At 40.7% G+C, this 26753-nt stretch overlaps 1 protein-coding gene across 1 annotated transcript; it reads right to left on the bottom strand.

The window, feature by feature from the left end:
- Positions 1-1264: 1264 nt before the first annotated feature.
- On the bottom strand, positions 1265-25598 carry BAG2 (BAG cochaperone 2). The gene is made up of 3 exons (XM_043591713.1): positions 25288-25598; positions 13671-13780; positions 1265-11807 (listed from the first exon to the last, which is right to left on the bottom strand). The coding sequence occupies exons 1-3, from the start codon at positions 25398-25400 to the stop codon at positions 11395-11397; spliced, it is 636 nt and encodes a 211-aa protein (XP_043447648.1). The 5' UTR covers positions 25401-25598; the 3' UTR covers positions 1265-11394.
- Positions 25599-26753: the final 1155 nt, after the last annotated feature.

The raw sequence follows: 26753 nt of genomic DNA, 5'->3' as shown, positions 1-26753 counted from the left end.
ACCTAGGCTGTTTCAATGTCTTGGCTCTTGTGAATAATACTGCCATGAACATGAAAGTAAATATATCTCTTCAAGATACTGTTTTCATTTCCTTTGGATTTGTACCCATAAGTGGGACTGTTAAATCATATGGGACTGTTTTGGGGGAAACCTCCCTATTGTTTTCCATAGTGATTGCACCAATTTATTTTCCCATCAATAGTGCACAAGTCCACATCCTTGCTAACACTCGTTATTTCTTGGTTGTTGTTGTTGTTATTATTGTTGTTTTGATGACAGTCATTCTAACAGGTGTGAGTTTTGTAGTTTTAATTTGCATTTTCCTGATGATTAGTGATATTAAACATCTTTTCATGTATCTGTTGGCCATTTTTATGTCTTCTTTGGAAAAATACCAATTTGGTTCCTCTACCTTTTTTTTTAATTGGATTTTTTTTTTTAAGATATCTCTATACCCAACATAGGGCCTGAATTCACAACCTCAAGATCAAGAGTCACATGCTCTACCAACTGAGCCAGTCAGAAGTCCCTGGACTTTCTTTTTTCTGTTGAGTTGTATGAATTCTTTATATAGTTTATATAGATATTAACTCCACATCAGATGTATGGTTTGCAAATATTTTCTCCCATTCTGTAGGTTGCCTTTTCATTTTGTTGATTGTCTCTTTTACTCTGCAGAAGCTTTTTATTTTTTTAATTTTTTAAAATGTTTTATTTATTTTTGAGAGAGAGAGAGACAGAGTACAAGCCAGGGAGGGGCAGAGAGAGAGGGAGACAGAATCTGTGAAACAGGCTCCAGGCTCTGAGCTGTCAGCATAGAGCCTGACGTGGGACTCGAACTTGTGAACCGCAAGATCAAGACCTGAGCTGAAGTCGGAAGCTTAACCGACTGAGCCACCCAGGCGCCCCTGCAGAAGCTTTTTAAACGTTTTTGTGAGTGTTTATTTATTTACTTTGAAAGAGAGAGAGAGAGCTTGGGGGGGGGGGCGCAGAGAAAGAGAGTCCTAAGCAGTATTTGCAGTGTTCGTGCAGTGCCTGACATAGGTCTCCATCTCACAACTGTGCGATCATAATCTGAGCTGAAATCAAGAGCCGGTTGCTTAACCTACCGAGCCACCCAGCACCCCAGAAGCTTTTTAGTTTGATGTAGTCAGAGATTACTTTATTGTTTCTTGGTAAATGCTTGTTGTCTCAAAAACTCACCTTGAATTACAAATAATAATACACAAAACCAATAACAAATTAAGAAAAAGTACTATCAACATTTGACAGATAAATGGCTAGTTTGTTTAATGTAGAAAGGACTCATACATCAATACGCAAAAGACCATCAGCTGAATAGAAACATGGGCAAAGACGACACGTCGAATATGAAAAGAAATACAGGAAAGTGTATTAATATCATACACAATTAAGGAAATGAAATTAAACAATGAGGATATAATTTTTCTTGTATCTAATTGACAAGGATTAACAGCATAACACTATTTAATGTGAGTAAAGCTGTGGGGGAAGAGATAGGTAGTTATCCTGTTTTTCACAAATTCTCATTATGACACCTCGCTTGTACAGAAGACCTACATTAGTACATGTTTTCACAACCAAAAGAAGTCCAAAGAGGATTTTGGCTTTTACAAAAAAACAAAAACAAAAACAAAAACAAAAAACAAAAGATAAAAATCGAAAATAGCATTGAGTGTTTGTTTTGCAGCGGACTGTTATGGTACAAGCAGTGGGCACCTGAGCAGCGAGAGAGGCCCTGCCTAACTCCTTGAGATCCACACCCAGCATCTCAGCATGACTGGCCACAGCTCTGAACTGTGCCTGTGAGCACCTATGCTCTGTGCTCTGTCTCCGTTTATTTTGTGCATCTACTGGCAAGATGTGTTCTAAGATATTGGAAAAACCTAAGAGAAGTTATTGCGGGGGGGGTCTGGGAATGATGAAAAGTTTTTCCATGTAAATTAATGGTAATTGCTTCTTTGCTTTACACCAGTTTGACTTAGAGTTTATTTATTTATTTATTTATTTATCTATTTTTAAGTAATCTCTCACCCAATGTGGGGCTTGAACTCATGACCCAGAGATCAAGAGTACCATGCTCTTTTGAGTGAGCAAGCCAGGTGCCCCTGCTTTATGCCATTTTGGCTAAAGCTTTCATAGGATGGCTCTACTTTTAGGAGTGGGGGAAGCCTGGTATGTTGTTGGAAGAGAAATGAAATCAATCCTTTCAGAGAGCAATTTGGCAAAATATATCAAAAGGGTAAACTTGTATTTATTTCCCTTTTGAAAAATTTCATTTACACTATATTCCATAAGGGTCCTTAATAATACAAGTACAGTGAACTCAATTATCTCATACTTTAAGGTCAAATGGATATAGAGTTTATGAACTGAGCAAAGTATTAAATGCTTTTTTCTCTATCCCAAGTTATAGTTGGTTCCTTCTAAACATACAGGCTTTGGGTGCCTGGGTGGCTCAGTCAGGTTAGGTGTCTGACTCTTAGTTTTGGCTCAGGTCATGATCTTATGGTTTGATGAATTCGAGCTCCACATCAGGCTCTGTGCTATTGGCTTGAGATTCACCTTTTCTCCTACCCCTCCTCTGCTCACACTCTCTCAGTCTCTCTCAAAAATACATAAAATTAAAAAAAATAAACAGGTTAATTTGGGCATTATCAAGCCTTCAGAGATTCAGAAATTCTGCTATAAAAAAAATGATTGTCTTGAATTTCCTCCTAAAATATTTTTCCCTCACGGGACATAATTTAAATGTAGACAGAAAAAAAAAAAAACCCCAGAAAGAATGCAGGACAAAACAAGTGTTGCATTGATGATGAATTGGTGATAATTACAAAGACACCTCTGGGTGCTTTTAGGTTGCTTCAGGGACTCATGGCAGGTCCAGATTCTACTCCTCAGATTTATATGTTTAAGAATTGTATTCTACCAGTTCACTCAAGGGATGATTAGGGAACGGGAAACCAATCATCTTCCAAGAAGCTTATTATATACATAAAGCAGAATGTTAGTCTCGTAAGTAGGATATATACCAAGGATGATAACCAGACCTGAAGGTTTCTTCACAAAACATGATCTCTTGCTTAAAAAAGCAGAAGCCTCCATTTCATGCTTCCGTCTTTCTCATTTTTCTTCTTTTCTGAATTTTTTCTTTCTTGTGGGTATGTACATTTAGGAGACCAATTTGCAAGTCAGAAGGCTGCTGAGTAAGCACAAAACTAAAGCAAATAGAATTGGATGCTTTCTGAAAGAATTTCTAGCAAACTGAAGAGAAACAATGAATTGTTCTTATACATGTTACAGGAATTTCTTTCTAAAAATTTGGGCCATGAGTCAAGAATCAGAACACCCTTTCTTTTTTTCAAGTGAAGGAAAAATACAGGCTCAGATACACAGTTGACTCTTGAACTGCACGGATCCACAGGTCTACTTATACACATTTTTTTATACACAACAGTACAGTACTGTAAATGTATTTTCTCTTCTTTATGATTTTTTTGGGAAGTGTATTTGAGAGAGAGTGTGAGCATGCGTGCATGTGCGCACAAGTGGGGGGTGGGGCAGAGAGAGGGAGAGAGAGAATGCCAAGCAGGCTCTGTGCTGTCAGCTCAAAGCTTAACATGGGGCTCAATCTCACAAACCATGAGATCATGACATGAGCCAAAATCAAGTGCTAGATGCCTGACTGACTGAGCCACCCAGGGACCCCGAAGTATTTCAGCACTTTGAAGACAGCTTTTGGGACAGTAGTCTGCTGTCTTCCGTGTCGGCATCATTGAAATAAACTCTTGTTTCATTGCCTCTCATCCCTCTGCCTTTGGATTTTCAGCTGCGAGTGGCCGATCCTGGTCTGTTTGGAGCCCCTGGAGCCAGGTGCTCTTGCACCCCAGCACCCCAGTTACTCCATGTTGTACAAGGGTCGGCTGCAGTGAAACAAAAAACCGGGCCAAATGATTTCCTTTTATCTGCCCCCAAATGATAGCACACATACTGCTTTTTAAAAATAAAGTAAAGCACTACCAAAAAGAGGGTGAATACCTTTCTTCACTGTGGAAGGAAGTTATGTGGTTGTTTCAAAAGTTGGCAGTGTGTTCCATGATAGGGAGTTATATGCAAAACGACTCCAAAAGCAAAAGGAGCCACAAGACTGAAGAAAAAAGTGGACAAATCCAGCTTGAGAGAAATGGTCTGTTAAGGGGAAGTAGGGACAGAAGCTGTGTCTTTAGTGTCAGGAAGGCAGTAAGATGAGTAGATCGCTGCAACCTCAGCTCCCGTTAGACTTGTTTTTATAGACTAGAGGCTGGGGAGTATAAATCGGGGACTACCAGGATGACCAGCTCTGAGGAGAATGTTCCGGAATAGGTGTCTTATTTCTAGAGCAGATCAAGGACATTTTGCCCTGAGGGTGTACTTAAGGGCGTGGTTAACAAAAGGAAAGAAGGTGGTGGTGGTAGTGGGATTGCTGTACCCCAAAAGGCTTCTGGTCACAGAATGCAATGCTTAGAAAGAACTCTCAATGATGTATTTCACAGTGCCTGTGACTTTTAAGGACTGGGATATTTTCTGAAGACCTTAGAATGAGCAAATGTCCTCAGCACCTAGTGTCTACCTTAAAGTGACTTTAACATAAAATGTTAATTGTTAGCATCCTTTTCCAAACCTTTTAAATAGTTGCTGAAGCACTCCCATTACTCTATCGTTAGGGCATCTGTTTCTCTGAAAACAAAATGACTGGTGAGGTGGAAATTTGTCCCACACTGCAGTCATTTAATTAAAAGGTAGATTTATTCAGTTTTAACTGTTACAAATATCATGTATGCCATTATAACTCTTTACGTTTTCACCCTAAAATACATAAGCCTACTATATAAGTGACTTTATTTGCTAGTAGAAAGTATTTAAAACCACAGTGGACTCTGAAATGTCCAGTTGCCTAACTCCTAGGTAACTATGTTATTTGGCTGTAATAGCTTTTATTACAGGGTGCTCCTTTTCTTCTCTCTCTTGAAATATCTATGTTAGGATGTTGGTAAATGTCCCTTAAAAATAAAAACATTGGGGGTGCCTGGGCGGCTCAGGTGATTGAGTATCTGACTCATTTTGGCTCAGGACGTGAGACTGATCCCTGCCTCTGGTTCTGAACTGGGTGTGGAGCCTGCTTAAGATTCTCTCTCTCCCTCTTCCTCTGCCCCTCTCCCCACTCATGTCCCCCTCCTCTAAACAAACAAATAACCCTTTGGATTAAAAGGAAAACTGAACCCCTTATGTACTTTTGTTACTATTAAATAATGCTTTTGTAAATTTGAATGGAAAACCACCTGTATGTATTGCTATTGGGTTGGAGTTAAAGTTAAGCCCTTGTTTAATTTAAAATATACTACTTAGGGGCGCCTCGGTGGCTCAGTCGGTTAAGCGGCCGGTTTCGGCTCAGATCATGATCTCGTGGTCCGTGAGTTCGAGCCCCTCGTCAGGCTCTGTGCTGACAGCTCAGAGCCTGGAGCCTGTTTCAGATTCTGTGTCTCCCTCTCTCTGATCCTCCCCTGTTCATGCTCTGTCTCTCCCTGTCTCAAAAATAAATAAATGTTAAAAAAAAAAATAAAAAAATAAAATATACTACTTAATAAAAATTTCATGAAAGATAAATCCAATAATCAAAAAATAAATGAATTTCAAAACTAAAATTTTGTGTAACGTGCATCAATAGTGTGGAACAAAGCAGTAAAAGATATAATGTAATTTTTTTATTAAAAATATTTTTTAATGTTTATTATTTTTGAGAGACAGAAAGAGACAGAGCACAAGCAGGGGAGGGGCAGAGAGAGAGGGAGACACAGAATCCGAAGCAGGCTCCAGGCTCTGAGCTGTCAGCACAGAGCGTGACATGGGGCTTGAACTCACGAGCCCTGAGATCATGACCTGAGCTGAAGTTGGACACTTAACTGACTGAGCCACCCAGGTGCTCCTATAATGTAACTTCTTTAAAATTTGGAACAACTTGGGGCACCTGGGTGGCTCAGGAGGTTAAACTTCTGACTTCACTCCAGATCATGATATTGAGGTCAGTGGGTTCGAGCCCTGTGTTGGGCTCTGTGCTGACAGCTCAGAGCCTGGAGGCTGCTTTGGATTCTGTGTCTCTCTCTTTCTCCCCACCCTCCACTCATGCTCTGCCTCTCTCTCTCTCTCAAAAATAAACATTAGAGGGGCGCCTGGGTGGCTCAGTTGGTTAAGCGGCCGACTTCGGCTTGGGCCATGATCTCACGGCCAGTGAGTTCGAGCTCCACGTCGGGCTCTGTGCTGACAGCTCAGAGCCTGGGGCCTGTTTCAGATTCTGTGTCTCCCTCTCTCTGACCCTCCCCCGTTCATGCTCTCTCTCTGTCTCAAAAATAAATAAACGTTAAAAAAATTAAAAAAAAATAAACATTAGAAAATAAAAAAAAAATAAAATTCTGAACTTAAAAATTTTCATATTTATCTAATTATTTATTTTAAAAATGTTTATTTATTTTTAGAGAGCGTGAGTGGGATGGGGGGGAGAGAGAAGGAGAGAGAGAATCCCAAGCAGGCTTATGCTCAGAGCACACACCAGCCCAGGGCTCATCTCATGACCGTGAGATAATGACCTGAACCAAAATCAGGAGTCAGAAGCTTAACCAAATGAGCCATCCAGGCACCCCTATTTCATGTTTTAGATACTCTGCCAATATTTAGCATAGTGATTTTATTGATAGTGGGATATTTAATGCAATTTAGTAGCACTGTGGCTTAAATAATTTTGTCTTAGAAATGAAGTTTGTTTTAAAGAAATAAAGTCTATTTTAAAGAAATGTTGTTTTGAGGCTTTTGTGCTCCACCCTCAAGTAATAAATTTACTTTTCCCTGTGCAAAATAACTGTAGCATTAAAAAATATATAAATAATCTCTACATCCAGCATGGGGCTTGAACTCACAATCCTGAGATCAAGATGCTCCACCGACTAAGCCAGTCAGGAGTCCCCTATTCAAATTTATTTAGCAAGTGCTTTCTATGTTAGCCACCATCCTAAGCACCTTGCATATGGCATCTCATTTAAAGTTCATAACTCACAGGAGCATTATCATCCTGACTTTACAGCTGGGGAGGTCAGGGATATTCTTGCGGCTCTCTGCTGATAAGAGCTGGGGTTAGGAACTCAAGTCTTCCTGCAGCAAAGCTTAAAGCCACTATGTGTGTTCTGTCCCAGGGCTGTATCATCTTCAGACCTGAGGGCTGATGATTCCACTTGAATATGTACTTATAATACTCTCTGGATCCAAATTCTAGGTCAGTTTTCCAATGCCAGGTTTTTCAATCTTTTCTGACAGCTTCTGTCAAATTCCTGCACAAATCGTGCCCAAATTAGTTGCATATTAAAGTTGGACGAGAGGGGTGCCTGGGTGGCTCAGCTGGTTGTGTCTGACTCTTGATTTTGGCTCAAGTCATGACCTCACGGTTCATGAGATCGAGCCCTACACTGGGTTCTGTGCTGGCAGTGCAGAGCCTACTTGCAATTCCCATTCTCTCTCTCTCTCTGCCCCTCCCTCACTTGTATTCTCTCTTTGAAAAATAAACTTAAAAAAAAAAAAAGCTGGGCTAGATACTGAAATTGGCCCTCACCAAACAGCTGTGAGTGAATGCCAGTGATCTGAATGCCAACTATATGCAAGGGAAGCATGTTTCCCACAATGTTTTTTTTTTTTGTTTGTTTGTTTTATTGTTTTTACATAAGCTCTACACCCAGCATGGGGCTTGAACTCAGAAACCCAAGATGAAGAGTTGCATGCTCTAAGGCCTGGTCAGCTGGGTACCCCCAATATTTCAGGTGGGTAATTAAAGATTAGTGTGACCCAGTTCAAGTTGTTTACTCTTTGATCATGATTGAAAGCTTAAGAATGTAGTCATGTCCCTAAACAGAGGTCCATTTCATTTTGCTTGCTTGTTGTGAGTAGACACACACAAGTTCAATTTCACTACTGTCCTTGCCTTTTCTAAAATTCTCAGCTTTTACTTTCATTTTTGTCATTGAGGAATTTCAAAATCCAGCCTTCAAAAATAGCATTATCACATATGTGTCCTCCACATGTATCAGCATTTCTCTCAGTCACTTGAAAGGGACACATGTATGGATATTTCCTACTTAAAAATCATTGGATGTAATTGTTTGCCAGATCCTTACTCTGTTCCTTTCAGGGGTTGTTAAATTCTTTCATGCTTTCCAATTGTAACATGTTTAAGCAGAGTTCTGTAATTAATTGGTCATCTCCTTAGAGTGAATTCCAAGCATTTTGAGTTGGAGTGCTAGAGTGACCTGCATCAATGCAGAGGACTATGTCTGTACTCACTATTGTGTCCCTCTGCATCATACCTGACTTGCTAATGTTCCAGTCACAGGATACCATTCCCATAGAATAGCATGAATGGTGCCCCCTAGTGGATGCAGTACTGGTACTGGGAGGGCAGCACAGCTGGAAAACCCAGTTCACATTCATTACTGTTAGCTCTCTCCTTCCTATCCCTCTGAAAGCTTTCAGGATTTTTATTATTATTTTTTAATGTCAATGATTCCTACATTTAAATACCAGGAGGGACAATTCTACATTTCTCAGACTTTTCACGGGGTGGCAATATCACTCTGTCCTCAGTTGATGCACATTGAAGGCTCTCCTGTCAACTCCTTGGCTGGTCCTGCAAGCTGCACTCTTAGAGCCAGTGTAGGAATAGGGACACTCTACTGGGAAGCAGTCTCATGAAGGATGGAAGCAGGGCTGTCCAAAAACTGTATGCTACATTCAGTAAATGGTAAGAAGTGATCTTGCAGTTCATGAGTCTGAACGCCACTTCAGGGTCTGTGCCGACAGCTCAGAGCCTGGAGCCTACTTTGGATTCTGTGTCTCCCTCTCTCTCTGCCCCTCCCCCCTCAGGCTCTGTCTGTCTCTCTCTCAAAAAATGAATAAACATTAAAAAAAAAAAAGGAATGGGGCTTTAGGGAATGTATGAATAAAAGACAAATAATATACTCTGAATTCCATTGTAGTCCCAGACTATTATCTATATAAAAGATGACAGGGGCACCTGGGTGGCTCAGTTGGTTGAGCTCCCGACTTCAGCTCAGGTCATGATCTCGCAGCTTGTGAATTTGAGCCCGGTGTTGGGGTCTGTGCTGACAGGTTGGAGCCTGGAGGCTGCTTCGGATTCTGCGTCTCCCCCTCTCTCTGCCCCTCCCCTGCTCATACTCTCCCTTGTCTCTCTTTCTCAAAAGTAAATAAACATTAAAAATTTAAAAAAAAAGATGACAGATGAAGGTTAATGTGACTCGTGGTAGTTTCATCATTTAAAAATGAATTGCACTTCTACTCATTCTTATAATAAATAAAAATGCTAAGAATCAACACACTGAGGTCCTTGCCCCTGGAATGTGGCTCAGGCTGGAGATACAGAGGGCTACAGGTGCTGCAGGCCAGGGACTGAGGCAGCCTGGAGATGGTAGACCACAGCTCTTCAAGTCCGTGATAAGGACTGGCCTCCAATGAATCTCCACTACAAAAAAATGGGGAAGAAACAACATGAAGAGCACAAAGGTTGAGGAGGCGGGGCCAAAACACGTGGTAGAAAATGTCCTAGGCTAACATGGAGTGAACAAGTGAACGGGAAGTGGGAGTATCTCCCAGGGTGGAAGGGATTCAAAGATGCTGACAGTCCTTGAGAACTGGAAGAAAACTTGATTCTTGTTTCTTAATTTTCAAAAAGCTAGTAAAGATGGCACAAAAAGAACATCTTTATCTGACAGTGAACCTGATGATAGCAAATGAGAGTCAACTGACAAAATCAAGCGGCTTTGACCACAGTTATCAATGAGAATTAATGTTCCCCATGAAATGGAAAGATTTAAATGAGGCCGACTTAGCAATGGCAATCAAAACCATAATGTTCTCAGATTGTAATTGCTTTTTATGAAGAGAGGCTAATTTGACATTTTTGCCCAGAAAATGAAGCTCAATATTGTTTGCATTGCAAGCTATAAATATATAAAGCTAATCTGGATCCTGACTCTCTTTCTCCCCCAGTGTGAAAGAATACCTACATTCTCATGAAAATTGAGTTTGATGTATTCATTTTGAAGTAGTATTTGAGGGGAAGTCGAGGTTTTTGTGTATCCACAGCACTAGTTACTTCTAACAAATGAAAGTGTTCTACGGTTGTTTCATTTATCACACATAAAAGAATCATCAATATACAGGTCAACCTTGTTAGTAAACAAAATGCAAACTAAATTCAGGTATTTAGTCTAATGTCTAATGTTAGAAAAAACAATGCTCGATTCTCGGAAGCTTTTAGTGAAATAGCCACATTTTAATATACTGAAGACAGTATAAATTGATGTAACTCTTATACCAAAAAATTTGGAAATATGTCAGGTCATGAAAATGTATATACCCTTTGACCTGGTAAATCCCACTGCTGGGAACTTATACAAAGAAAATCAAAAACAAAGAAAAAAGGAAAAAGCTCTCTGTATATAAATATGTTGCAGGAATAAGAAACAACCTGGAAACAACCTAAATGCCTAGTTAGGGGAATGGCTAAGTAAATTATACAACTATACGGAATAGAGGTTTTAAAGTTGACAATTAGCAGACTTTATAGCAGCATTTTTTTTTAAAAAAAGGCAAGTTACAATACCGCATTTCAATAATGAGTACAAATTGAGAGAAATGATGCATTTGGAAAAAGATGAAGTGGACATATAGTTGTTCACAGTGGTAAAATCAGGTGAATTCTCTCACACTTTATGCCATGTTTTCACACACAGGAAGAAATATATTCATATTATCAGATGCATAAATCTTAAGTCAAAATTGATTCAGATGTCCAAAAAAGGTGCTTTATGAAAAAGATGGAGGGAAAGCTTCTTATTTTGGGATCCCTTTAAAGCACACTTCTTAGTTAACAGTAGATGTGTAGTAAGTGTGTGTGCTGATTAAGTAAAGAATTTCTAGTCAACCAAATGCCCCATGTGCCCAAGTATCTCCACGCCAGATAAAGCCCAGGAAGGAAAATAATGCTTTTGCCCCAGGCTGAGCACTAACTCTCTCCTATATACTAAGTATTCAACCACAGAATAGTAAAAAAAATATATATTAGGTGCTAGATCCTAATACAAGACAAGAATTCAATCTAAAAATTTCTAGAAAGATAATTAAAATACTTCTAGTTTTAATTATGTTAATCACAAAACTGATGACACTGGGATATTTTCCTCATCTGAAATAATCAGTATCAAATGTTATGCCTAACATAAAGAACTAGTATTTAACCATTTTTATGTCATTATTTGTAAGTGCTCTTCTGTTTCAAAACTAATTAAATTTGCCTTCAGCATTTTGTTGCAGAGTTTTGGAACCAGCTCCTTTAGAATGCTCTAACAGCTTGATGGCCTTGTCAGAGTTTTCAATATTTCTAAGCAGAGTCTCTAATCTTCTCTTAATTTTCTTCTGATCTTCAAGAGCACAGCCAATCACTATGGACTGAAACTTCTGGTCAACAGGCCCGGATGGCACCTCAGATGAACAAGCACTGTACAGTGACATCAAGTGACTCTTGGCGTTTCCCAAATCATCCAGAAACTTACTGACCACCTCATCAATAATCCTGGTGGCATGCTTTAAGGATTCTTGCTGCTGGGGATTTCTAATAGTTTCTACTGAAACTTCAACGGTGAGCGTTCTTCCCATCAAACGGTTTGCCGTCAGATTTAATTCTTCTCTTTCTCCTAAACGTAGAAAGTTTAAAGTATCAATCAATATGAGATATAAATTTATTGATGTTGAGAACACAAAGGCATTCTTTTGTGGCTAAAACTATTTTCTGTAGTGCCTCTGCTATGAAATTTTTAGAGTAAAAGTTAAAACTATAGCACATAAGATTAACTATGTGTATTACAAAGAGAGGTTGCAGAATACCTTTCCCTGAAAGTCTTTATACATGGGATACCAGATGACTTCTCAAGTGGTCATGTTTGAAAAAGTTTGGGCGGGCATACATTTGTAACTGGGATGGAGATCAAGTCTTAACACAGAGTGAATAGTGAACATAACCAGGACTTTGTGCTGGGTAGACAAGAGATCAGATACGGTGGATCTCTCCATACGGATGTGCACGTAGGGGAAGAAAAAGAATTTTCCCTGTACCTTTCTGAGCTCTTGGCTGAGAAACGTTGTAATAAAAGACAGATTCACAAGAAAAAAAACCCAGAAATTTATTAATATGTATACTTCAAATATACATAAGAGATTGCCAGGGAAACGGAGATGGTCTAACTCCCTGAGATGGTCTGAGCCACCACCTTAAAAACCATCTTCAGCTAAGGACTAAGATGTTGAGGGAGGTCTTTCCCTCCTTAGGGAGGTTACCAGGAAAAGCAGGATAAACCAGGCTAAGGCTGTTTTGCAGATGTAGTAGGTGCTTTCTGCATAGATAAGAGTTTCTTGTGACTTCTAGTCATCCTTCTTTCTGGTACACAGAGTTCCTTACAAATGGAACTTTCCTTTGTAAATTTAAACTTCCCTTACAAAAGAATGACTTCTACTCTGTTTTCAGAGCTTCTCCTGTGTCTGCAGTTTCTCAGAAATAATCAGCTTGAAATAATTCTCATGCCAAGAGGTATACTTTCGGATGACATAGTCTGCACGTGTATCAGAATACAATGACCCAATTTTGGCTGACAAAAACTTAGCCACAGTAGTGGAGAAAAAGCTGGCCTCAGAATGAGACACTGGCTTCATCTTCTCCAGCCAAATTTAAGCAGGCTAGTAGTATAAGTCTTGGCCAGCACAGAGAGGCAATGGTGGGGAGAGGGGCGCTGGGTCAACATTTCATTATTTATATGAAAAACTCAGCAATCTTATGTGTGTTCTGTTCTGTGACTTACTTCCTAATTCATGGATCTTTGGCCAGGATGGGGAAAAGACTGGCTAGGTCTTAACCCCACTGTGCATGTCTAACATTTCAGGGCCTGGAGTTCGATGGCACATTCATGGTACCAGCTGCTGGCCTATTAGCTTGTCCCGGGAAGCACCAGGGCAACCAAATTAGGAAGACCCACTGCTAGTGAAAGGAAATTACAAGTACCCTGTTTCTCCATGGGCAGTCATGCTTTTCGTATGGAAACAATAGCACATTTTTACATTAATGGGGTTTTATCGGGTCCATAATTTATTTCCCCTGCATTTTCTCTCCTTCCTCTCTTTAAGTTATACCTCAACCCCTCCCTTTGTGTCTTCTCTGCTTTTATACTTCTATGGTCCAATAACTTCTGAGGAGCTGAAGTTAGAAGTGTGAGCCTGAGGTCAAAGCCACAGCCTTACTGCTCGGGGCTACCTCTTCTGCAGCTTAGAGGCCTTTTCTACCATTTCCAATCATGTCCCTGAGGTAGGGGGTGGGCCAGAAGGGTGACCTCTGGGTACGTGGCTCTTGTTGTAATAGACTGACAGCTGCAGCTGCTGTCTGCTGCTCACGGGAGATGCCAAAGCCAGGCGTGCTCATTCCTCAAGTCAAGCGAACATGGACCCATGTGTATCCCAAATCCCTTCACGGAGTGGAAAAGATGAGCTCCCTTCCATGGAAATGCTCTCACCATCGCTGATCTGCCTCATGTCCTGGCTATTCTGGATGCTGTGGATCATCTCCAGGAGGATTTCTTTCTCTTGCTCCACAGCAGTTGCCGCTTCTCTCAAAGCCTCCACCCTGTAGAAATTGGGAAAACGAAAGTTACCATATGGAAGTTTAGTTTTCCTCATCTCTATCATGTGCTCCAACTCAAGTTTCAAGATCACTAGGAGCACCTTTCAAAAATTCTTTATTCCTTTTTAAAAAGTTCTTTAACTTTTCTATTGTTTTAAATCCGCCTACCCCACTCCCATTTTTCTCCCTGCTTGTATGGCGACCATTCTGTTTAGTGTTTATCTATTTTGTACTTGTTCTTAACAAAACGTGTATTTGTGTTTTCACCTATTTTCAATTTATATCTCACTCTGTTTCCCCTCAGCATTATTTTATTAAGAACCATCCAGCTTCCTATGTGAACATCTAGTCAGTAGCTTCTGATTGCTGCATATCATATACTTCATGCATATCCAGCTGGTTTTACATCCACTCTCCCAGTGGAGACACCCACCTTATCCCCTCACTTTCCATCACCACAAAAAATGCTTACACGAATACATGTCCCCTCATGGACTGAATGAGAATCTCCTTAGGATGTATCCCAGGGCAGGATTGCTGAGACAAGGGTACGATTGTTCTTCTGGAATGGCTATGCTAGACCACTGTCTGGAAGCAAGAATTCTTGTCCCCTCAAAGGTCCTTCTAGCTGGACCAAGAAATAAATTGACATGAGACAGATTAAGAGGAGAAAATCAAATATAACAGTGTACATTGGACGAAATTCCAAAGATGGTCAGGCAAAATGAGGTGTATACGTCATTCTGAATGAAGAAAGAGGGAGTAGGGGTCTGGGACTTCGGACAAAAGGAATATACTTCACAGGGTGAAAAGAAGATCAGATGCTTGGTAATTAGATGTTTGCCTTACCAAAAAGATGGGCCATTCAGATAAAATTTATCTCTGTTTATAACCCTTATTTTGGGAAACACCCCTAATTTAGATTCTTCTGTGTGGTTAAGGGAGGGGTAAAAGTTTCTCTTGAGCCTGCAGGTTCTCAAGTGCCTTCAGCTCAAAATAACCCACATGCCAAAGTGGCACATTCTGGGGGGCCCTGTCCTGAACTCCTTGACAATATTCCCAGCAGCAAAGCAGAGGAATCCCTGTGGACTCAAAGCCCTACCAATACTCAGCATTTTCCAACTTTCTACTTGTTGCCAGTCTAGTAAGTGTGCAGTGATATGTTCGTACCTAACTTGCATGTCTGTCATTACTAATAATTTTGGACATCTCTTTGTATTCTTGTTAGCTTCTTCATAGCCTGTGCCTATTTTCACTTCATTTCATTTTCTTTTTCACCCTCCCTCCCTCCCTTGTTTATCTTTTTTAAACAGGGGTTACTGTCCTCTTGTTGATTTGCATGTTCAAGCAATTAATCCCACGTTAGTTAAAGACATTATAATTATCTTCTCCCATTCTATCATACATGAATTTTGTCTGGGATATACTTCACCGAACAGACATTCTTACTTTGAAGTGATCAAATTGATCTTTTCTTGCTTTTCTTTTGCCTTATGGTTTATGCTTTTGAAGTTTTGCTTCAGGATCTTTCCATCCTAAGTCCTGAGATATTTTCCTATATTTCTATTAACTTTATTGCTTTATCTTTCTCATATTTATGTTTTAGTCCATCTAGAATCCACCTTGTATGTGTTTAGGTAAGGATTTTGCTTTATTTTCTCCAAATAGTGAACCGGCTTCTCCAACATTCTATCCACCAAAAATCTACCTTTCCTCCAATGATTTATAGATTGTCTACTCTTAGAAATCTCTATTTCATTCACTAGTATATTTGTTCTTTTTTTTTTTTTTTTTTTTAATTTTTTTTTTTTCAACGTTTATTTATTTTTGGGACAGAGAGAGACAGAGCATGAACGGGGGAGGGGCAGAGAGAGAGGGAGACACAGAATCGGAAACAGGCTCCAGGCTCTGAGCCATCAGCTCAGAGCCCGACGCGGGGCTCGAACTCACGGACCGCAAGATCGTGACCTGGCTGAAGTCGGACGCTTAACCGACTGCGCCACCCAGGCGCCCCTATTTGTTCTTTTTTAATGTTTTTATTTATTTTTGAAGGAGAGAGACAGAGCATGAGCGGGGGAGGGGCAGAGAGAGAGGGAGACACAGAATCTGAAGCAGGCTCCAGGCTCTAAGCTGTCAGCACAGAGCCCGATGCAGGGCTCGAACTCACAAACTGTGAGATCATGACCTGAGCCGAAGTCGGATGCTTAACTGACTGAGCCACCCAGGTGCCCCTACTAGTATATTTGTTCTTACACCAACACCCATTTTTTAAAAAACAGCAACAGCCTGGTAATATGCCTTAATATTTGGCAGAACTAGTCCCCTAATCTTAAATATAACTTAGCTATTTAGACTTTTAATTCTCCATATTAACTCTAGAGTAAGTTTATCAGGTTTCTCAAAGAACTGAGATAAATTTGGCATCTTTAGCATACTGCCATTCTATCCAGAAGCATGATGTGTCTTTCCATCTATTCAGATCATCTTCTATCTTCTCTATTTTTATTTTTTTATTATATTTTTAAGATTTTATTTTTGGGGGGCGCCTGGGTGGCTCAGTCAGTTAAGTGTCCTGTCTGACTCTTGATTTTTGGCTCAGGTTATGATCTCACAATTAGTGAGTCCGAGCCTGGCATCAGGTTCTGTGCTGCTGGTGCAGAGCTTGCTTGGGATTCTTGCTCTGCTCAACATGTTCTCTCTCTCTGTCTCTCAAAAAAATAAACTAAAAAAAAAAGGATTTTATTATTTTAAGTAATCCCCGCACCCAATGGGAGGCTTGAACTCACGACCCTGAGATCAAGAGTCACATACTCAATTGACTGAGCCAGCCAGGCACCCCTCTTTTATATTCTTAGAGTTTTGAAGTATTCTTTTAAAAATTTTTAAACATATTTTTAAAGCTTATTTATTTTGAGAGAGAGAGACAGAGAACATGAGCAGGGGAGGGGCAGAGAGACAGGGAGAGAGAGAATCCCAAGCAGGTTCCACACTGTCAGTGCAAACCCTGATTTGGGGCTTTAACTCACAAATCATGACACCATGACCCGAGCCGAAACCAAGAGTCGGACACTTAACCAACTGAGCCACCCAGGTACCCTGAGTTTTGAAGTATTCTTAATGGTAGTCTTTGTGGACTCTTCTGAGTGCTTTGATCCTTTGAGGATACTGTTGTTATTGTGAATATTTTAAATTATAATTTCTTGCTGGTTATTGCTGGTTGGAGAAATGCTGCTTTTAGAAGGTTCATCTTGTACTTGGTAACTGATTTATTTATTAATTTTAATAATTTATCGTTTGATTCAGTGATTCGTCTAGATTGGTGGGCATATCATCTGCACAAAATGACAGTTTTAATCTCTTCCTTTTCAATCCTATCAGCTCCTATTTTAATTTATTTTTAGTATTGACTAAAGTCCTCTGTTACTTTATTAAGCAGTGGTGATTAGACAGGGCACCTGTGTCTTTTCCTGAATTTAAAGGAAATGCCTGTTTAGGTTTTTGGTATAAAGACCAGATCGAGCTATAGAAGCACTACTTTTCCTAATTCCCTTGAGTATAAATAAATACACATGTGCTCTTATTACACATACACATGAACACACCCAGTCACCAAAGAACAAGACTGTGGAATTATGAGAACAGAAAAAAAGAAAATCTTGTATGTTTAGGGTGGTTTGTTTTCAGGGCAGTTTCTTGCTATACGTTATCCTGTAACTAAGTAAGTTGCCATTTCTGCAAAATGAACAGTGACAGACTTAGATCCTCGGTATTCAGATGGCCTGAGAATCATGAGATCATGAAGATCTAATCTTGATTGCTGCCTTAAGTGGGCACAGAAGGAACAACTTCACTAATGTTTGAACACATGTCCACTCCATATAAGGCTTCCCCTACTCACCCTAAGCACACATTTGCCTTTTCCCCAACAGCCATCCACCTGTTAGACCCCAAAATAGCACTGATAGACTATAAAGTCACACGGTCTCTTCGTTCATCAAGATACTAAATATATGTTGAACTTTGTGTTCATAAGAGCCAGAAAAACAAAGAGCTGGTAAGAATCTTATGTGACAAATGTGGCTGGAAAGCACAATAAAACCAATATTCTATAAAACAGCAATAATGCCAACAGCAGGCCCACTTCCAGCACCATTCATTGCGTACTTCAATATTTTACATTAGCAAACTCTCAGGCAGATAACCTAGGGCCCAGTACATAGAAGAGAGATTGAGTAGGCACCAATATGAAATATTTATGCGAAAAACACAAACCATGACTATACTGTTTAAATGACACAGATGAATCATGTGATTAGTAAATGAGAAGATGCTGAAAGAAGAGATTAATTTTTCAACACTCTTTGAGTTTGTACTCAAATGCACAATGATAGAGAATTAAATGTTACTCTAAAAAGGAAAGCTTCATTTACATCAAGTTATGACAGTAAGTTCACGGAATTGTTAACAAGAAATTGGTTTAAGAGGAGATGCTCTAGAAAAAAACCCCATAAATATAAGGAAGATATTTTGTCATTAAATGAGACCAAATGCAGAAGAAATTATTGTTAATGTTTATTTATTTTTGAAGACAGCGAGCGAGAGAGCGAGCGTGAGCTGGTGAGGGGCAGAGAGAGAGGAAGACAGATAGGCTCCGTGCTGTTAGCACACAGCCTGACATGGGGCTCAAACCCATGGGCCATGAGATCATGACCTGACTCAAAGTCAGACCTTTAACTGGCTGAGCCACTCAGACGCCCCAAATACAGAAGACACTAGATGGAACTTTTAAGGGTTGTGGGGTTTTTTGTTGTTGTTGTTGTTTTGTTTTTGTTTTTCTCCCCAAGGCTAGAAATTGCCAGGGCATTTTCCCTGTGATAAACAGACTTCACTTTTAATGGAACCTCTCATACACATTTTTATGTATACTTTTTTCATTTCATAGCAAAGGTAAAATGCATTCTTTAGAATGTAAACATTTCAAGGTTTTTTTGTTTGTTTGTTTGTTTGTTTTGGCACCATCGACCTTTCATGTGCAGTTCCCTCTAGCTGAACCTAGACCTCTACTTAAATTTATGTAAGTAATATTTGCACTGTTTGTCAGCTGAGATCCTTAAATTCATCTCACATATAAATCTTTCTGTCTACAACCCTTCCATTTAGTTCTAGAAAATTGTTAGTCATAGTATCTTCGAATATTCCCTGTCCTCCGTGCTATTATTTTCCTCCGGGACTCTGGTTAGACAAGTGTTGGACCACCTCACTTTACCCTTCAAGTTTTTAAACATCATTTGACAACACTTCTCTTGACGGAGAAGGGTGGTTCTGTTTTTATTAACAGATCCTAGAAGAGCTACATGTCCAAAATTGGGAAAGAAATCCTCATACCATGGCTGGCCTGGGTTGTACTCCTGGAAAACTCTGCATAAAATCGCAACTAAGCAGGCTTAACACAAAGAAATTTTAGCCAGAAATTCTTAGGAGGGCGAAACTTGAAGTGCCCACATCCTCCACTAGTGTTCGGGTCTCCTGAACCTCACACATCTCTGCAGCCTAGGTAGCAAAATGATACACTTGTGAGGCCTGACAGCGACTTCACCAGACTGAGGCTACTGTGGATATGTCCACTAACACAGCATTCAGTGAAGCCACAATGGCTTTTCAGTCACACTGTTCAAACCGGCACCGCCAATTACTGGCTGTGTAACCTAAGTTCTCTTTGCCTCAATTTCTTCATTTATGAAATAGGGATAATGAGATGGTGGTTGTGACTGAATGAAGTAAAGCAGGTAAAGAGTTTAACACAGTTGACTGACAGCACTGACTACAACAATTATGTTTATGAGTTACTACATGTCATGTGTCTAGAATTGGTGCTGGTAAACATTAGCTTCATGCTATTTATTACACACTTACCATTATGGACTCAGGCTTATAAATACCAAGAACTTGTGCTTTCATACAAAGGAAGAGAAATGGCAAATGCTCCTATCATGAATTTAGTTGAAATAAATAATTTCTAAAATAGGTTCTTAAAATCATAGTCCATCTCTTATTAAATACTCATATCCAAGAAACAAGTGTTGGTAAGGATGTGGAGAAAAAGGAACCCTTGTGCACCGTTGGCAGGAATGCAAACTGGTGCACACACTGGAAAACAGTATGGAGGTTCCTCAAAAAACCAAAAATGGAATTACCCTATGATCCAGTAATCACACTACTGGGTATTTACCAAAAGAGTACAAAAATGCTGACTTGAAAGGTCATATGCACTGTTATGTTCATTGCAGCATTATTTATAATAGCCTAATTGTGGAAGTAGCCCTAGTGTGCATCAATAGATAAATGAATAAAGCAGATGTGTATATACATACGCACACGTATGCACATACATAATGGAATATTATTCAGCCATAAAAAAGAATGAAATCTTGCCATTTGCAACAACACGGGTGGAGCTAGAGTGTATAAGGCTAAGCGAAGTCAGTCAGAGGAAGACAAATAACATATGATTCTATTCATATGTGAAATTTAAGAAACAAAACAAATGAACAAAGGGAAAAAAAAAAGAGAGACAAACAATAAAACAAGATCCTTAATTATAGAGAACAAATTGGCAGTTACCAGAGGGAGGGAGGGAGTGGGATGGGTAAAATAGGTGAAGGGGATTAAGAGAAAACTTATCTTTTTTTTTCTTCTTTTTTTTTAATGTTCATTTTTGAGAGAGAGACAGAGCGTGAGTGGGGGAGGGGCAGAGAGAGAGGGAGACACAGAATCTGAAGCAGGCTCCAGGCTCTGAGCCTGACGCGGAGCTCGAAACCCACAAACCCTGAGTCAAAGTCAGATGCTTAACCAACTGAGCCACCCAGGTGCTGCTTAAAGATTTTATTTTTAAGTAATCTCTACACCCAATGTGGGGCTCAATCAAGAGTCACATGCTCTACTGAGCCAGCCAGGTGCCCCAAGAGTACACTTACCTTGATGAGCTGAGTAATGTATAGACTTGCTGAATCAGGGCACCTGGGTGGCTCAGTCGGTTAAGCGGCTGACCTCACGGTTCGTGAGTTTGAGCCCCTCCTCGGTCTCTGTGCTGACAGTGTGGGGCCTGCTTGGGATTCGGTCTCCCTCTCTCTTTGCTCCTCCCCCATTTGCTCTCTCTCTCAAATAAACTTAAAAAAATATATATACTTAAAAAAAAAAAGAATGGCTGCATCACTATATTGCACACCTAAAACTAATATAACACTGTATGTTAACTATATTGGAATTAAAATAAAAAATAAAAATTAAAAAAATACCCTTGTATATAAAGAATGCTACAAGGATTACTTATATTCTAGGCAGTGTAAGATTTTGAGTAAGTTTTCCTAATCATCACCAAAATATGAAAATACACTCACCACTGCAACCCTGCAGTGTGAAGATGGAACTGGTGCTTAGGAGCCTCTCATTAGTACTGCGGCCTTAGGCAAGCCACTCAATCCCTCTGGACTTGGGTTCCCTCATTTCTAAAAGAGATAACATTCTTGTGCCCTCCTCTGCCTCAAAGGGTTTTGTAAGGTTCAAATGACAATGTATATGAGAAGCACTCTTTTAAATTATAGGCTGTTGTTCAATATTAACTCTGAGGCCACTTGTTTTGTGACTCGTGGGACACTGGCACACCCTAAGAAACTTCAAGCAACAGGAAACTTTCAGCCAAATGATCCATATTACTCCCAGCCCCAACCCTTCATTCTCTGTCGGGTAAGTCACTGGGCAGGGGAAGGACCTACAACGTGACCAGTTTTGGGAAATTTGTGAACAATCTTGCAGTCCTATCATTTTCCCCTCTGCCACTCTCCACAACCCATATCTCAAACATCTTCATTACCATCGAGAGCCTTCTAGGAGCCACTCAATACTTGGCATCAGTAGGTGTTCAGTATTTACTGTATTCAACACCAATTTAAATGTAATTTTGGGGGCACCTGTCTGGCTCAATTGGTGGAGTGTGTGAATCCTGATCTTGGGGTTGTAAATTCAAGCCCCATGATGGGTGTAGAGATTACTTAAAAATAAAATCTTTAAAAAAAAAGGGATTTTTCACTTCTTTCAGTAAAGTCATATATTCATGCATATACTATTCCTCCATTTTGAAATACTGTAAGCAGCAAGAGTTAGGGGTCCCTGGGCAAAGAAAGACAGACATAGCTTTCTTGATGTAAGAGAAGTCATTTTAGGCCCCAAACCATCTTGTGAAAGAATGTGAGAACAGCCACCATCAGGCCAGGAGATAGTCTAATCATAGTCAGAAAGCAAAGACTGACCTGATGCACACTCCTGAGTTATCTCTACAGGATTTAAACCCCTTTGAGTACTCAGATCCCAGACCAACTGATGCCAGGGAACAGATGCTGCTGACCCTTTGCAGCCCCTGTGACTTTGACTTGGAATCAGTCACCCCATTGCCATGCTGTATTCCCCACTGTGCAAGCCTCTTCCTGAATATATATACACCCTTAGCTTAAAACTCCCCCAATCTTGTTGTTCTGGGACACACTGCTTGGGAAAGATCCCCCATGTTCTCCTTCACTTGCTGCAAGTAAAACCCTTCCTTTTCCTATTCTTTGGCTTGGTTGTATCTTTTGGCTTGACACCCACCAAGAGGCAAACCCAGCTTCAGGTAACAGTAAGACACATCTAACTTTAAGAGAATTCAGGCATGAATTATTAAGCTCTATTGCCAGTCTTCCTGGGTTCTGGCTGGGGGACCCTGGACAAGTCATGTATCTTCCTAAGCCTCAATTTCCCATGTGGAGAATGGAGGTAATAGTAACTTCCACAAAGGAATGGGCCCTGGTATACAGAGTCAGTGCTCATTTAACGAATCATTGTTAGCATGTATTATTCATAAATTACAGTGACTTGAAAAAAAGTAACAATAATAAGCAAGGTGTCTTGAGCCACTGATGAATGTAAAAGTCAGATGCCATTTAGAATTGGTCAAAAAACTGGGAGAGAAAGGAATCACCTTTTCAGGAGGAAGCAAAAAAGGAGATGAGATGGAGTCACGAAAGAAAGGCCAGTGTCATGGTAAAGTATTAGAAACAAATGGAATTCCTTTAATTTGTAGAATGCTGCCAAACATTTTAAAGCATTTAAAAACTCACATACGCCACCAGTTCATACTCTAGCTCATAAAGCATTCAGCAAATTGTTTTCAGTTTCATATGGAAGACATTTTACCACAAATGACACAATTAGTATGGCTGGGGAACAGTAAATGCAAGCTTCTAAGTACAAACTACAGTGATTTATTCTACCTAAAACACTGCCTTATGAGTCATCCTTAATATAAAATTAAACTATTAGAGCAAAATTACCTTGAATATGTTTTCTTTTACAAACAGATCTAGGCATGAGGCTAGTTTTTAATAGTGCGGTGCTCTGTGACACTGCTCATGTGGTTTCAAAGGAACTTTAAAGCATCAGCATTTGCATTTTTATTTTCACTACCTTCTAAAATACTTCCTTAGATCAGTATTACTTTTTATTTTAAGGAAGAACCAAAGCTTACAAAAGGCTAAAATTACTAGGTAAGTCCTTAAAATGAGTAATTAGCACATTTTAATCAGTCTTTCTTCCTCAGCTCAAGGGTTAATTAAACAACTTATAATGTAATCACTTGTATACAGTAATCAATTCACATTAATCAAACATTAAGAATGTACTAATACTCAGAACAGAGGCTTTCCTTTAAAGATAAGTACTTGCCTGCTTTTCCACCTACCACACACGAGGTGTTAAGTCAAGTTTGAGGAGAATGACTCAGCTTGAAGAAGGGAAGGGCAAAATCCTCCTCATTCCTTTCAGGAAAAATCGTTTCTGACCGGGAGGGAGAGAGCCCTGAAATAGTTAAGAACGTGCCCTCAAAGTTCTAAATACCTGGGGAGATGCGGGAGTTACTTGTTTTTTTGTTTTGTTTTGTTTTGTTTTGTTTTCAGTGTCTTCATTTCCTCATCTTTTTTTCATTTATTTTTATGTTTACAATTTTATTTAAATCCAAGTTAGTTAACATACAGTGTAATAATGGTTTCAGGAGGATGTGGGGAGTTACTTGTAGCGCTGCCACATAAAAAGAAGTATTATTCTTCAGAGGGGCATTAAGTAGCTTGAAGCTACTGATCAGTCTTGTTCCACTTTCTCCGGGGGCTGAATGCGTCAAGCTCAACCATGGGGAAGCCTTAGTTTTCTTTTGTTCCATTTGTCTCATTCTGAGCCGAACTCTAGTGTGGTTTTGGCTCTGATTTCCCTATGTGTTGCCATCCATGAAATCATCCTGGAAGGAGAATTTCTCATCTTTTGACTCTTTTCTCAGGATAATAATAATAATTGCCTCAACTGCTGAGATATACTGTGGTTATGAATGCACTTTGTTGGCAAATAGACACCCCTTCTTATTTTGGTATATAAATCCAGGGAGATAAAGACATACATGCACTGCTTCCTAAAATTTTTGGCTTACATACTTCTTTGCTCCTCCAGAACCTGGTGAGAACTATAGAAAAAAAAATTCGGTGTAGTTTCAGGGGCTGCAGAGCCTTAATAAGATTTTCATTTAACTACATCTGCACACAATTGTCACAGTAACTTTGGTGACATAAACGTTTACAAGAAGTACATAAAAGTTTTAATACACTAAGGGAAACAAGTATTTCCAAAATTTATTATAAATTACTTAGAGATTGCACATAAGCGTAACTCTGTATTACTTAATAAAATCTTATTCAGTTGAGAAGGAAAAAAAAACGGGTGACTATCTTATGCTTTTGGGCCAATGATTAGCACTTTCAAGAAGGTGTCAGTCAGTACAGTCAATGTCTTCTACGGAAGGAGGCACACAAATACTGTGAAACTAACGGAAAGGCTGCATGCAGGGTTAGGAGGAAAACGAAAGCTGCAGGGTCTTATTACACCAAGTACCCAGCCATTGTTCTCCCCGCAGCCCCTCATTTGTCCTACTCCTCCCTACTCCTTGCTATCAGACGGGTCCCTGGATTTTTAGGTTTTTTGCTCTGCTGGGTTTTGGAGCAAAGAAACTGATCACTCACCAGTAAACTGCTGCCGCTCTTAAAAATGAATAATAGGAAAAGAGCAAGTTAAAAAACACCTGGGAAGACCACACACTGGCACTCAGAAGGTTCTAGAAGTTCTGTAGACACGGGGTGTCACAGTCTGTAATCTCAAATAACGCCACTCTAACTTTTACCTTCTCTGGTTTTTCTCCGTTCCCAAACGCTCAGGTCTGTTAACGAGAACGTGGCCACCAATAATGCGCTCACAGGTTCTTAAATCGCATGCGTTCTCTCTCCGACGGAGAGGAAAATCCACCAAGGGCAAGAGAAAACTGCACCATCCCCATGAAGAACAAATCTCAAGCAAGCAACTTCTGTGGCCGCAGCCTGCCCCGGGACCGTGCCGGACCGGCCCGCAGCGCACGGCCTCCGCCCGCAGACCGCCCCGCCGCTCACCTGAGCTCCAGCTGGTCCAGGCTCTCCAGCAGGCGGCTGGAGCGGTCGGCCATGGAGGAGGAGCGGCAGAAGCGCCCCTCGTTGGCTTTCGCGTTGATCTTCGCCTGAGCCATCTGAACCTCCGAGGCGGGGCGGCCAAGAGGTCACCGGCCTCTCCGGCGGCGGCGAGTGGAGAGTCCCGCGGCCGCAGGCGTCGCCGTCACCGCGCGGGGCGCCCGCCTCCCTCTGACGCCCGCGGGGGGCGGCCCGGGAGGATGCGCCGACACCGCCGCCGCCGCGTGGCCAAACAAGGGCAGGCGCGCCGCCCGCCGGGCTCAGGGCTACGGTCCCCGGCGGGGAGCGACTGCGGCTGCGGGAGGGAGCTCGCTGGCCACGGGGCCTCGAGGGTGGGCAGCCAGGGCCCGGGGCCGGAGGAGCGGCCTCCGAGGCACCTGGAGGGGCTGACGAAGGAAGGGGAGGACCTAACTCGATCGCCCCTTCTTGCTCTCCAGACCTGGAAACAACCGAAACCCCAGAGGAGGCTCACAGAACAGCCCTCTACCCCTACCTCTGGGCGCCCCCGACTCTGTGCAGCCTGGATGTAGCCAATTCCCCACAAGCCAAGGTACCTAATGGTAGGCTGTGGGTATTACCCAGTGATGGCTTCGCTTAGTTTCTCCCAGCTCTCCTAATTCACGCCCAAACCAAAACCATTAAAATCCTTTGATATGGGGAGAAAAGGTTCCTTTGTGGCACCGATGGCATCTAAGTTCGGCTCCTTGGCAGTCTGTACTTGCCCGACCCTGTCTCAACATTTCCTTTCCTGAGGTGGAATAAATGAAAGCCTGGATAAAACCACTGAAGCTTACAGAGGGGGGGAGAAAAAGGAAAGAAAGAAAAAGCTACCCCATCATTCTTTGTCTTTCACATCCAATTGATTTAAATCTGTTAAAAAGATACGGCAAGTCACTAGGGCAGACACTATAAAGGTCAGTGAAAGAACAGGACAGGGAATACAAAGATTTATGTACTTAAAAACTTGTGCTTTGCTCCCATCTCATTATAGCTGTCCGCCTCATATTGCAAGGATGAGAATATATATACAGGGCACATTAAATGATAGATAATAACAGTTTAAAGCTGAATTACCACCTTTAATCTGAGATCAAAGACATTTAAATACCTGAACAGAGAGGAGTGCTGTAAGTCTGGATTCCAGTTCCCTCTGAACTCCATCTAAATACTAATAAACTATTGGTGTAGGGGATTATTTGACCTCATTAAATATATTTTGCCATTATCATGATACAAACTTGGAATCCAAAGAGATGTTGTGAATGGTTTGAAAGTATATCATGGAAATTTAGAATCATCTTGGACTCTCTCTCTCTCCTATCCTGTAGATCCAATCCATCAGTAAATCCCCTCCCCTTTATTTTTAGAATGTACTGATTCTTCTCTCCAATTGCACTGCTACCACCGTGGTC

Source organism: Prionailurus bengalensis, chromosome B2 (assembly GCF_016509475.1).
Source record: "Prionailurus bengalensis isolate Pbe53 chromosome B2, Fcat_Pben_1.1_paternal_pri, whole genome shotgun sequence".
NCBI lineage: Eukaryota > Metazoa > Chordata > Mammalia > Carnivora > Felidae > Prionailurus > Prionailurus bengalensis.
The sequence above is the reverse complement of the archived record's forward strand: the minus strand, read 5'-3'. Positions and strand labels throughout refer to the sequence as shown.

Excerpts from the sequence above, each read along its gene's own strand:
- BAG2 (XM_043591713.1), bottom strand. The coding sequence starts at position 25,400 with ATGGCTCAGGCGAAGATCAACGCGAAAGCCAACGAGGGGCGCTTCTGC. Across the intron at positions 13,781-25,287 it reads CTGGACCAGCTGGAGCTCAG|GGTGGAGGCTTTGAGAGAAG; the intron begins GTGAGCGGCGGG and ends CAATTTCTACAG. Across the intron at positions 11,808-13,670 it reads CATGAGGCAGATCAGCGATG|GAGAAAGAGAAGAATTAAAT; the intron begins GTGAGAGCATTT and ends TTCTACGTTTAG.